General features: G+C 40.9%; 1 protein-coding gene across 6 annotated transcripts in view; it reads left to right on the top strand.

The window, feature by feature from the left end:
- The window catches only part of LOC127449771 (histone-lysine N-methyltransferase EZH2-like), a 29,442-nt gene extending 16,997 nt beyond the window's left edge, over positions 1-12,445 (top strand). For 3 of the 6 annotated variants that reach the window (XM_051713311.1, XM_051713310.1, XM_051713308.1), the window contains 13 exons: positions 3,652-3,815; positions 5,028-5,119; positions 5,267-5,429; positions 7,474-7,655; positions 8,043-8,134; positions 8,697-8,725; positions 8,988-9,113; positions 10,562-10,740; positions 10,984-11,079; positions 11,230-11,311; positions 11,402-11,482; positions 11,573-11,657; positions 11,975-12,445. In XM_051713311.1, coding sequence (XP_051569271.1) covers positions 3,652-3,815; positions 5,028-5,119; positions 5,267-5,429; positions 7,474-7,655; positions 8,043-8,134; positions 8,697-8,725; positions 8,988-9,113; positions 10,562-10,740; positions 10,984-11,079; positions 11,230-11,311; positions 11,402-11,482; positions 11,573-11,657; positions 11,975-12,035 — 1,432 coding nt within the window. In that variant the 3' untranslated portion in view covers positions 12,036-12,445. The remainder of the gene's footprint in view (positions 1-3,651; positions 3,816-5,027; positions 5,120-5,266; positions 5,430-7,473; positions 7,656-8,042; positions 8,135-8,696; positions 8,726-8,987; positions 9,114-10,561; positions 10,741-10,983; positions 11,080-11,229; positions 11,312-11,401; positions 11,483-11,572; positions 11,658-11,974) is intronic. The other 3 variants (XR_007898801.1, XM_051713309.1, XR_007898802.1) reach the window with 3 other exon arrangements.
- The last annotated feature ends 472 nt before the right edge of the window (positions 12,446-12,917 follow it).

Raw genomic sequence — 12,917 nt, 5'->3', positions numbered from 1 at the left:
CCCAGGAGCCTCTGAAATTGTTTCACCGGGACCGCTACCTTCTGCCTGAAGGTTCTCAGGCTGGCCAGCACCAACTGTGCATGCTCGGTCATAAGGCGTGCCATCATGGTGACCGAGTCCAACTCCATTCTGAGAAAAGAGATGCTCTGCGCAAGGGAGAGCTTGTTCTTTTCCCAGTTGACCTGAAGCCCCAGTCGGTCGAGGTGCCAAAGCACAAGGTCCCTGTGCACAGACAGTAGATCTCGCGAGTGAGCTAGGATCAGCCAGTCGTCGAGATAATTGAGGATGTGAATGCCCTTTTCCCTTAGTGGGGCCAGGGCTGCCTCTGCGACTTTGGTAAAGATGCGAGGGGACAGGGACAGACCGAAAGGGAGGACCTTGTATTGGCATGCTCATCCCTCTAAGGCAAACTGAAGAAAGGGTCTGTGTCGAGGAAGGATCAATACGTGAAAGTACGCGTCCTTCAGATCAATGGCCGCAAACCAATCCAGATGTCGTATAGACGTTAGGATGCACTTCTGCGTCAACAGCTTGAACGGAAGCCTGTGTAAGGCTCTGTTCAAGGCATGCAGATCCAGGATTGGGCGCACCCCCCCCCCTTGGGTATGATAAAATAAAGGCTGTAAAAGCCCTTGTGTGATTCGTCTAAGGGGACGGGTTCTATCGCTCCATCCGCCCGAAGGACCGAGGCATCCTCGCCTTGCAACGCGGTGGAGAGGATGCCACTGAACCTGGGCAGTCGTCTGGCAAACTGTATCGCGTAGCGGAGCCGGATCATCCTGCTGAGCCATTGCGACGGGTTGGAAAGCACTTCCAACTTGGAGGCTTCCAGCCTCTGCGCTAATGGCACCAGGGGGATGATAGGATTTATCACACCCGGGGTGGGTGATGTGTGGTGAGAGATAATTGCTTTCCACTCATTGACCGGAAAGACTTCCAGCGCCTGGCCGTCGCGAGCATTGGAGAATGACCCAGGGAATGAGGAAACTGCTCTTCTACTGATAAACTGGGTGCCGGGGCCCAGAAGACACCTGGTGATGTTGTGAGGGTACTCACCTCGTGCTGGCCCAGGGGCGGGATTGGAGCCCATAGGTTTACCTGAGTCAGGCCAGTCAGAGTCAGCAACCTCATCCCTGGGTCGCCTGTCCCAGGGCCACTTCAAAGCCCATCTGGGGTTCCTTGTGGCCGGCTGATGGGCAGGTGGTGCCGCCTTCCTGCGGGAGGATCTTCTTCTCAGAGGCTGGCGTGTGGGCTCCGATGGTGGGGGAGCCGGGGCCAACACCGCAAGAGGACAGCCTTGGCGAGAAGCAGACAGGGCGCAGGACTTCAGAGGCCAGTAGGTGGCCAAGTCGCGCCACAGCAGGATGTGTTTAATGGCCTCCATCTGCTTCTTCACCATCGAGATCTGTTTTTTTTTTTTTGCCGAAGTCCTCGACAGTGTTGCCAAAGAGCCCCCCTTGGGAGACGGGCGCATCGTGAAAGCGGACCTTCTCGGCGTCACGCATCTCTGCAAGGTTGAGCCACAGGTGTCGCTCTTGGACCACCAAAGTGGACATCGTCCGACCCAGAACACGCGCCGTGACTTTTGTTGCTCGTAGAGCGAGGTCGGTCACGGTGCGCAGTTCCTGCATGGGCCCTGGGTCGGTTCTACCCTTGTGCAGATCTTTAAGCACCTTGGCCTGGTGAAGCTGCAGGATGGCCGTGGTGTGCTGGGCGGAGGCGGCCTGACCCGCGGCATTTACTACGAACATACACGCCTGGGAAGGGAGCCTTGGTCGGTTCCTCCAGGTGGCTGCACCCTGCGGGCACAGGTGCACCACCACGGCGCACTCAACCTGGGGAAGCACTACATATCCCTTGGCTGCCCCGCCGTCGAGGGTAGTTAGTGTGGACGAGCTCGCGAAACGTGTACGGGCGGAGAAAGGCGCCTCGTGACCTCCCGGGAAGAAAGGTACCGGGGCGGGGCATGGCGCGGCCATGAGCCACGCTCTGAGCCCAGAAACCAATCATCCATCCGCGAATGCTCAGGGTGGGGCGGAGGGTTCCCCTCAAGCCCGATGTTTGCAGCCGCCCGGGCAAGCACGGCTGCCAACTCAGTGTCCGCTTCGTCCTGAGCTCTACCACCCGAGAGCGGGAGCTCAGTAGACTCGTCCGCTTCCGAAAGCAGGAGCCCACCCACTGATGCTGCGACGATAACTTATCCTCGTCGCGAGCCGCGAACAAGACATTAAATCCGCCCTGAGGCGGACGGCCTGCCTCGCTCGTGAACTCTACCGGGCAGAACGAGTGTGCTGGGGGATAGGAGGTCGGCGGTAACTGAGCCGTTGGAGAAGCTCCCATATCCACATCCAAATTGCCCACGGTACTCGCCGACCCAGCCGCTTGAGTTTCAACCCAAGATGAACCAGGTCGGGAAGCAGAAATATACTCTTTTAAATATACTCTTTTTTATACCTGTGGACTCAGCCGCCGAAGAGCCCAGGGGAAGCACAACACTGAACCCTGCGAGGGTGACTGCTGATATGCGCCGTAAAATCCAGCAGCAATAGCAGGGTGGCGGGACGAACACACACATGTGCTCGGCTCCAAAGAACAAGTCTGAATGAGTGGTGCACGCCACCTCCTTTTATACCCGTATGTCCGGGGCAGAGAGTGGCATGCAACTCGCCAGTTTTCATTGGCCTTTTCTGAATAAAGCAAAGGTGATTGGGGCTCTCAAGAGCAAACCCCTAGTGTCACTACATCGACACAACATAGAGGTGAGTGACAGACAGGGAAACGTTGTTAGGCACAACATGCAATGGAGTGCCTGCATCCCCTTCAGCCATGACTATATTCACTATATAATCTAACCACAAAATGGTAACCACATAATACAAATATTAAGGACACAATTTTTCATTAAAATGTTATTATATTAAATAAATTAATGAATTTGAATCCATTATAAGATATTATTCCTGACATAAATAAACGTTGCTATGCAAAAAAATAATGATCATCAATGGGTGATATGGTAAATATATGATATGTTTGGTGTCATAGTTGTTATTATAATTAAGTTCTAAATGTAAGTTCGGGAGGAGCTTGTTCATGTAGGCTTGCCAATCATATCCCAAGGATATACAGTATAAGCGGCTGCTTCCCTTCAACCAGTGATGATTCTTCCAGCATCTCTCCACTTCCCCATCTAATTACACCAATTATTATATCAAAATTGTCTTTTGATTTCTAGCTTTAGTTGGAGGGAGGGGTGGTGGCAACATGCCAGATCTGTTTACCTTAATGCGCTCCAGGACTATATGAGCCAGTGAATTTGTTAAGTGTGAATTATAGCTTGGCTGGAGAGCTTTATTGACCAATCAGCATCCAGGACTGGAATTAACTAAATAAAATAACAAATCTGCAGTTCTACAATTGTTACCTTAAGGAGCTATTTCTACCTGATCTAACCCTTAAAATTAGGTTTGTTAGTGTAACCTAATGTAGACTGGTTGGTTTAGTGATGTTAAATAATATTTTTTACTTGCATCAAACCAGTTAATTTAGAAGTTCCCACATGAAGCACATTTTTTAGGTTAACAATTTTTTTCAGTGTACATACAGATATAGTTTCTCACTTTCAGTTTCATTTCTCTATCTCTCCCACAGGTATAAAGATCTCCTGGAGCCATCAAGCCCTGTGAAGTTGCCTCCACTTTGTACGCCCAACATGGACGGCCCCTTTGCCAAATCTGTTCAGAGAGAGCAAAGTCTGCACTCCTTTCACACACTCTTCTGTCGTCGCTGCTTCAAATACGACTGTTTCCTTCATCGTAAGAGATGATACTGCCCGTGTCTGGTCTTCTGCCTATTTTTGTTTTTGGTTGTTTTTGGCGCTTGCTTATGGTAGCAATAGTAATATTATTGCTCGTAAGTAGTTATATGAACAAAGCCATAACCTTAAGTATAAAATGTAGGCATAGGGTGATGTTCCAGTCTAATATATCTATTCAATGCATGTCCAATCTGTTCAGTTCATGTTCCTGAATAGCTTGTTTAATCTTTGTCATTGATATCATATTGTACAGACAGCGTTGGGGAGTAACGGAATACATGTAACGGGATTACATATTTAAAATACAAAATATAAGTAACTGTATTCCACTACAGTTACAATTGAAATCATTGGTAATTAGAATACAGTTACATTCAAAAAGTATTTTGATTACTGAACAGATTACTTTGCATTTTATTGTCATTTGTTTCATTTAATATTTAGTCCTTTCAGATGGAAAACATTTATACATATAAATGATGCGATCCAAAGTGCATTTGAACAGCAGTGAAACACTTTCTTATGATGTGTTACATTCATACGAGCAGACAGAGAAGTACGTTTGAAGTTTGGAGCAGAAGAAATAGAAATAAACCTTATGTAAATTGTCAGCTTTACACTAAGCTAAAATGCTATTTCTAGCCATTTTACATGCACGTTACCAAGCACGATCATATTTTTCATCAAGAAAATTCATATTAGATCATAATTTCTTAGTAAGACCTTTGATATTAGGGCAAAAATAATATTCTTGATAATAATTTTTGTATTGTTTTCCTGTAAAAATATCTAAAAATCCTTAAAACAAGATCATTTTGATTTATCTTGTTTTAGAAACAACACTGCATAAGATATTTAGGTTTTTCAGAGAATGTATTTTTAACATGTGTATTTTGTCTTACTGTACTGGCAGAGTTTTTATAGTCAAAACAAGTGAAAAAATCTACCAGTGCTGAAGAAGTAATCCAAAGGATTTAGAATATGTTACTGACCTTGAGTAATCTAACGGAATACATTACAAATTACATTTTACAGCATGAATTCTGTAATCTGTAGTGGAATACATTTCAAAAGTAACCCTCCCAACCCTGTGTACAGACTTTATCTCATGTATATCAAGCATACATTTAATGAATTTTAGGATAGTAGATATTTCAGTCTCTAAAAGGAAAAGTTTTGTAAATGAAAAGTCCATGTCTTCTGTGTTCAGCTTTCCATGCATCTCCCAACGTGTACAAGAGGAAGAATAAAGAGATCAGAATGGAGACAGAACCCTGTGGACTCGATTGCTTTCTTCTGCAGGTACAACTTTCTGCCTGTGTGTTTATACGTTAGTCGGTTATTTTATTTTAAATTGGTTTTATTTCTGATTGGTTCTGATCAACTTCTTACAATCTTTCTCACATCTCTCTCTCCCTCGCTTTCTCTGTCCCTCTGCCCTGGTCACAGAAAGGAGCAAAAGAGTTTGCTGATCAGAACATGCTAAGGTCGCAAAGGTCTCGTCGGCGACGGCGACAGCCCCGCCCCTCAAGTTCATGGTGCCCCACCCCCTCAGGCTCAGGTGAAGAGGGAAAAGAAGGAGAGAGCGACCACGAGACAACCAGCTCCTCAGGTACACACACACACACACACACCATGTGTAAACACAAACATACAGCAAATATTGTAGAGACATACAGATTTAAGAATCTCTACTACATGCCCATATTTAAACCACACCATAATATACAACAGATAATGGGTCAATACCAGTTTATCCAGGCCAATAGAATACAGATGAAACACTCAAACTTTACAATTACCAAAAATAGCTTTGCAATTAAAGACAGCTCTTGTGCCATGGAGGTGTGTGCATAGGTGTGTTTGTTTGATTGCACCAAAGAGACATCACTCAAAACTGCTCACAGGAACTCAAGAACATTATTAATAATGCAGCTAATGCAAGCATCTCCAAGATTATTGCTCATAGTTAGGGTTTGGGATTTGAACAAAAGCGTAATCCCAAGTATTAATTTTTTGTACAAAGGTGCTGTTTGTGCTACGGGGATGAATGTACATTGAAGGAGTGACCTGAGCTATATCTTGGATTAGGGTTGCCAACTGTCCCGTATAATATAGAATCATCCCATATTAGAGGGAACAAAATTGCCATCTGGATGAAATCAGTACAGGACGTATTTTACGTCCTGTGCTGTATTTTTCCTGTATTTTAGCGTCTCAATCCCGAGCTGCTTAGGATATTTCACAAACCGAGTGAAATGGACCTGAAACACACACCTTTTGCCATTGTGTGAGAGATATTGACTGTTAAATGTTGCATGGACTGTTAAAAAGCAGGATCGTTTTGTCAAATACATACAGTAGTTCAAGTACAGTATAGTACAAGTTTAGTTAAAACCCTTAATGTGATTTTCTTACATTTCCCTTGTGATAAACACTATTTACTGCCAAAAGAATGACACTGTAATCCAAGAAGAAACACACTATTTTTATGTAATGCATTTTCTCTCCTATTAAAATCCATTGTAATGCATATACTGTGTAACACTTGAACTAAGACAGTGGCCCTGAAAGACCTGAAAGACCAAATTATATATATATTTTTTTCAGTGACATTTAGTTATTAGTCATATACTGTCTACAAACCGATGAGCCCAATTTGACATATGACAGAAAAATATTGTCTTTCTCCATTTATTGCAGCTTTGTTCTTTTAGCACAAAAAGTAGTGTTTATTAAAAGTAAAAATTTATAGAAATTTAGTCATTGTATTAAAGCGTTTTTTATTTCATGCGTATTGGTGGCCGTTCACACCAAATACGTTTTTGCATACGTCTGCATACGTTTTTCAAGTTTTTCTCATGTAAACAAGCTCTAAATGGACCCCTTTAATCGTTGAGCAGTGTCTCGCACAGGAGCCCCGCTGAAAAAAAAAATACAAATATTTAGAGCAGGAATTTCCTGTATTTGGCTGGTAGAAAGTTTGCAAATCTATCTGGGATCAGAATATCATAGAGACTTGGGGACGGGCTATTTTGTCATGGGCCAATAAGTACCACTCAGAACACATTACTGTGGAATTATTTTGTATTTACTGTAATCTAATTCAGTATTGAGGCAAATGGCATATTGGTAGATTTACATATTAGATATAAAGCTATCATGTACTCGTGTGTGTGTGTGTGTGTGTGTGTATTTGTGTGTATTTGTGTATTTGTGTGTATTTGTGTGTATTTGTGTGTATTTGTGTGTGTGTGTGTGTGTTTGTGTGTTTGTTTGTATTTGTGTGTATTTATGTATTTGTGTGTGTGTGTGTGTGTGTGTTTGTGTGTATTTGTGTGTGTGTGTGTGTGTGTGTGTGTGTGTGTGTTTGTACAGGTTTAGTAAAACCTGAGATCACCTACAATGGCATATTAAATAATGTTTTTTTGAAGATGTAAAAATGCAAAAAGGTTTCTGTGAGGGTTAGGTTTAGGGTTAGGGTTAGGGGATAGAATCTATAGTTTGTACAGTATAAAAATCATTATATCTATGGAGAGTCCTCATAAGGATTGCTAAACCAACTTGATTGTGTGTGTGTGTGTGTGTGTGTGTGTGTGTGTGTTTGTGTGTGTGTGTGTGTGTGTGTATGTGTGTTGTGTGTGTGTGTATATCAGAGGGTAATTCTAGGTGTCCCAGCCCCACTAAAATGAGACCAGGAGAGGAAGGAACAAGGCAGTCTGAGTTACCTCTACAGTGGAGCGGAGCGGAGGAGTCTCTGTTCAGAGTTCTGCATGGCACATATTACAACAATTTCTGCTCTATCGCACGACTCATCGGCACCAAGAAATGCAGAGAGGTACACATATACAATGACAATAATATAATATTTTTTCGCTCAAAAGCAGAGACAACAAAAACTGCGTGGGTTTAATTGTACAAGGTTGAGTCTGTGCTATATGTGTTTTTCCCAGAGAGACTGCGGTTTGGCTAACTGGAAATGTGATTATCTCAAGTCATGTGTTGTCTTTTTCTAGAAGTATGTTGTTTTGTTTGTGTGTTATTGTGTGTGCGTCTGCATGCTCATATGGCAAAGATCAACGTTATAATGAGAAGTTATGCCTCAGTTGGGTTTCAGAATTCTGACTAACGTCCATAAGGTGTTCAAGGGATTCTTATGCTGAATGTGGGTGGAGTGTAACATGTTGCAATGTCTGTCTCATGTATTTGTGTGTATTTGTGTCAGGTATATGAGTTTGCAGTGAAAGAGGTGCTGATTCACCGTGTTCCACTGGAGGATGGTGGGATCTCACCTCAGAAGAAAAAACGAAAGCACAGGCAAGATATTCACCTACTGCTATCTGCCAGTCACAGTCATGCTTTAATAACCACAAACTGGGGGGCCTGGGTAGCTCAGCGAGTATTGACGCTGACTGCCACCCCTGGAGTCGTGAGTTCGAATCCAGGGCATGCTGAGTGACTCCAGTCAGGTCTCCTAAGCAACAAAATTGGCCCGGTTGCTAGCGAGGGTAGAGTCACATGGGGTAACCTCCTCATGGTCGCTATAATGTGGTTCTTGCTTTCAGTGGGGCACGTGGTGAGTTGTGTGTGGATGCTGCGGAGAATAGCATGAGCCTCCACACACGCTAGATCTCTGCGGTAACGCGCTCAACAAGCCACGTGATAAGATGCACAGATTGACAGTCTCAGACGCATAGGCAACTGAGATTCATCCACCGCCACCTGGAATGAGGCAAGTCACTACGCCACTAAGAGGACATTGGGAATTGGGCATTCCAAATTGGGGAGAAAAAAAGAAATAACTACAAACTGGAGGAAACACAAGACTGCAAAATATGAACACTAGATGTAAACTATGTTTCTTTTATTTGTTTGATAGATTATGGGCAAAGATACAGCTGAAGAAAGGTAAGCACCTCACATATTGAGAATAGATTTGAATGGCTTGGCAGGTTCAGGAATGGAAAAACAGAAGAATGCAATCAAAATATGGGAAAAGAGTTTTCTGTCACTCAGTCTATATTATTATTATTTGTCAAACTGATAGCATGAATGTTGAGCAGATCCGGCAAACTGTTTTCATTTTCTTCTCATTTTCTTCTTTCATTTTCTGTTTTCATTTCCACAATGGTCAGTTATTGCTCTTTTGTCCTTCCTCTTTGTCTTATAGACAACTCATCCAATCAAGTATACAATTTTCAGCCATGTGATCACCCTGAGCACCCCTGTGATAGTTCCTGTCCATGTGTGATGACCCAGAATTTTTGCGAGAAATTCTGCCAGTGTGATCGTGAGTGTGAGTTCAACACAAATGAACACACACATACTGTAAACACATAAACAAATGAAATATACATTACAAATACTTACAAATGCAAGTTTAAAAGGTTATACAATTTTGGACACTTTTTTGTTTATTTTGAGAACGTTTCCAACAAATTGTTTTTAACAACTTAATATTATATATTTCTTTCACTTTCTTTTTAAAATATAGTGTGTGTATATATATAAGCACTTTATTTTAGGGATCAGAAATTAGGCAGTAAATAATGACTAATAATTGGACTTGTAACGGACTAGTTACGAACTTGTTTGGAATTAAAAGGTATTTATTAGGCCTTTGTTCGTTGATTTCTTACCCTTGCCTAATAGCCTCTTTACATTTGTTTTTTCCTAACAATTAACTTATTAGGTAAAAACTAAAGATACCAATAGCTAGTAAGGTGCAAAATACATCCTTTATAGGTTCTCATTACACTATGTGAATGTGCAACTTATAAGTATAAAATAAATAAAAAAAGGCAGAGACTATTGATACTTAGTATAAATAGCAATAAAAAGCTTCCTTGTTAGATGCTATTTTCACCCTTAATTATATTTTACCAGACAGTATAGGGGCATCACTGCAGCATGTTTATTATCTACATGTATTTCATACACTTACAAATGTAATTATTAGTCATGAATCATTGTCTAATTTCTGATTCCTAAACTAAAGTGTTACATATAGTTAAAATGTTTACACTTAAAGGAAGGTTACCGAAGTTCTTATGTATGTTCTAACATGTCCTTGAACTTTTTTAAACCAATGTCAATATTTTAGGTTAAAATGTATATTCATTAATGAGGGCTCATCATCATTAACATCATACATTTTTCAGTTTTAATCACTTTTTACTTTTTTAATTAGCCCTGTGGTGTGACCAATGAATTTTTAAAAAAGTACAAATATTCCATGTAGTATTTTATATATATATATATATATATATATATATATATATATATATATATATATATATATATATAGTATAATTAATATGTCTCAAAAGCAGCATGCATAATAATTAGAAAAGAATTAGAAAAATGCTGTTTAGAATAGTTTTAGATGGAGTATAGCATGTCACACCACAGGGTGTTAACTTATATTTGATGTCAACTACCCACATATTGTGTATGATGTCTGTAGTATTGTTATGTATTTCTGTTCAATGATTGGCTATTGTTCCAGTTCAACATTATCTAAATTCTTTAAGGGCAACGGATATATCACATGAGTGCACCACTAGAGGGCACTAATGCAGGAAAAACAAGATGAGCCACTGAATCACAGTATATCCCATTTTTACCTTTATTCATATTATTTGAATTTGGACGTCAATATATTTCAGGCATTTTGACACCTCAAACATTACACACTCAACATGGCTCACTCTAACCTAATTCTGTTCTGTATCTGGGTACTAGGTCAGAATCGGTTTCCTGGCTGTCGCTGTAAGACTCAGTGTAACACTAAGCAGTGTCCGTGTTATCTGGCAGTGCGTGAGTGTGATCCCGACCTTTGCATGACCTGTGGGGCCGCAGACCACTGGGACAGCAAACAGGTCTCCTGCAAGAACTGCAGCATCCAGAGAGGACTCAAGAAGGTATGAACCGTGATCCAGTGACATTGTGAACAGGGTGTGTAGAGACAGATCAAATGACTGGCAGAATCTGTTGATGACTGCACGATCACTCGCGAGAGTTCTTCAACCAGAATCATAGAATCTGATCAAACACAATAGTGTTTCACTGAGCTTGGAATCAAATGAGAAAAAACAATATAAGGAGATACTGTATGCTTTTGTAACATGCATGTTGAAGCTGTTAACCTTTGTCCTGTTTGCCAGCACCTGCTCCTGGCCCCGTCTGATGTTGCAGGGTGGGGTACATTCATCAAAGAGCCAGTCCAGAAGAACGAGTTGATCTCTGAGTACTGTGGAGAGGTGTGTGGAAATCACACACACACACACACACACACACCCCTACACTGTATGTGCATTAGATTCTGTGAACAAGCTGTGATTCTTACAACTGTTATATTTTAGTAATGCAATGTTTGCATTTTGTGTGTGTGTGTGTGTGTGTGTGTGTAGCTTATCTCCCAGGATGAGGCAGACAGGAGGGGCAGGATCTATGACAAGTATATGTCCAGCTTTCTATTCAACTTGAACAATGGTATTGGCTTTAGTGATGTTTGGAGTTGTAATGGTTAATGGCTTGTAGGTGTCAATTAGATTTTCACAAGCATATGTATTTTTATAACAGACTTTGTAGTGGATGCCACTCGAAAAGGGAATAAAATACGATTTGCCAACCACTCTGTAAACCCCAACTGTTATGCAAAAGGTAGTGTTTAAAAATGAAAATACAGTAAAAACATTCAGTCTAAATTATTAAGTACATTTGACATAGTCTTGGTGTTGGTTGTTGTTTCAGTTGTAATGGTTAATGGTGATCATCGCATCGGAATCTTTGCAAAGCGAGCCATACAGCGTGGAGAGGAGCTCTTTTTTGATTACAGGTAGGTTGTGTTTTGGTTGTTTCAGAAACAAACAATGGACAATAGGTGATCTGCTCTATCAGTATGAGTCACTTTGACCTAAAAACACATTTTGAGTTTTATAAACTGAAATAAAAAGGATAATATTTATAATTATTATTATTATATAATTAGAAAGCTGAGACTTTCCATTTTACGTAATACCTCAAACAAAATGCATCTCAATGTATTTCTAGTTTAAAGTGACTCAAAATTATGGCTGATGTGTTATACTGCATATGCATTTTAATGTAATGGATCCTTTTGTAGTTTTATTTAAATTTTTCTATTCTTCTTAGGTACAGTCAAGCAGATGCATTGAAGTATGTGGGTATTGAGAGAGAAATCGACATAGTGTAGACATGCTTTCATTATGAGGATGTCTACATCATTTATCTGGTAACATTTTTTGCCTACTCACTGAAAGTGGAAGAAAACGTGGTTTCCTGGCTTCTGGGCATTATGAATGCCTATGAGGAGTGATTTTGTAATGACATCACAGAGTCGCTTGATGATGCAGTCCAAGGGTGATGTCACTACCTTGATCCTCTGATTTGACCTGTGGTTTGATTGAATTGTCTGAACAAGTGTTCTCAAATGTACAAATCCACAACTGAACTAAATGGCCAATACCACAGGACCTTGATAAGCCAGATTCCACCATTTCCCAGTGATGTTCCTCTACCCACTAAAAGATCATGTGCAGAAGAAAAAATGCCAGTTCAGACAATTTTCATACATCAATGAGGTTTGTAAATCAAATCTCTCCATTTACAAGTCTCTGTAAACAGCTTTTGAACCGTAAGTAGTTATAACCTCTATATGCTCGATATATACTGTAACTGCAATCTGAACGCATCACACACAATTGTTGTTTTTGATCAGAATATTTAATTGTGCTTCACAATAAGCAATATTTCAATGTTACATTTGCAATTATAGTAGTCAGTCAAGTCAAGCTATTTTCTCTTTAGAACAAAGTTCATTATTTGTGCATTGTTCAATAATCCCCTGCAACTTGGTGTAATTTGATGTTAGCCTGTTACTGTAATGTGCATTGATCTGCATCTTTCAAGGCTTTTTCATTATCTTTTCAGCCATAGCATCTGCCAAGTGTTCTAAATATAGTATGGCTGGCAAATATTCTGGAAAAGTGTATTTAGATCTTTCTGTCCGTCTGTCTGTATTTAAATATCTTTTCCTTCATCAACTGTAAGCAGCTTGTTGTATTGCACAAAGCTG

Source organism: Myxocyprinus asiaticus, chromosome 13 (assembly GCF_019703515.2).
Source record: "Myxocyprinus asiaticus isolate MX2 ecotype Aquarium Trade chromosome 13, UBuf_Myxa_2, whole genome shotgun sequence".
Taxonomy (NCBI): Eukaryota; Metazoa; Chordata; class Actinopteri; order Cypriniformes; family Catostomidae; genus Myxocyprinus; species Myxocyprinus asiaticus.
This window is presented reverse-complemented; position numbering and strand designations above follow the sequence as displayed.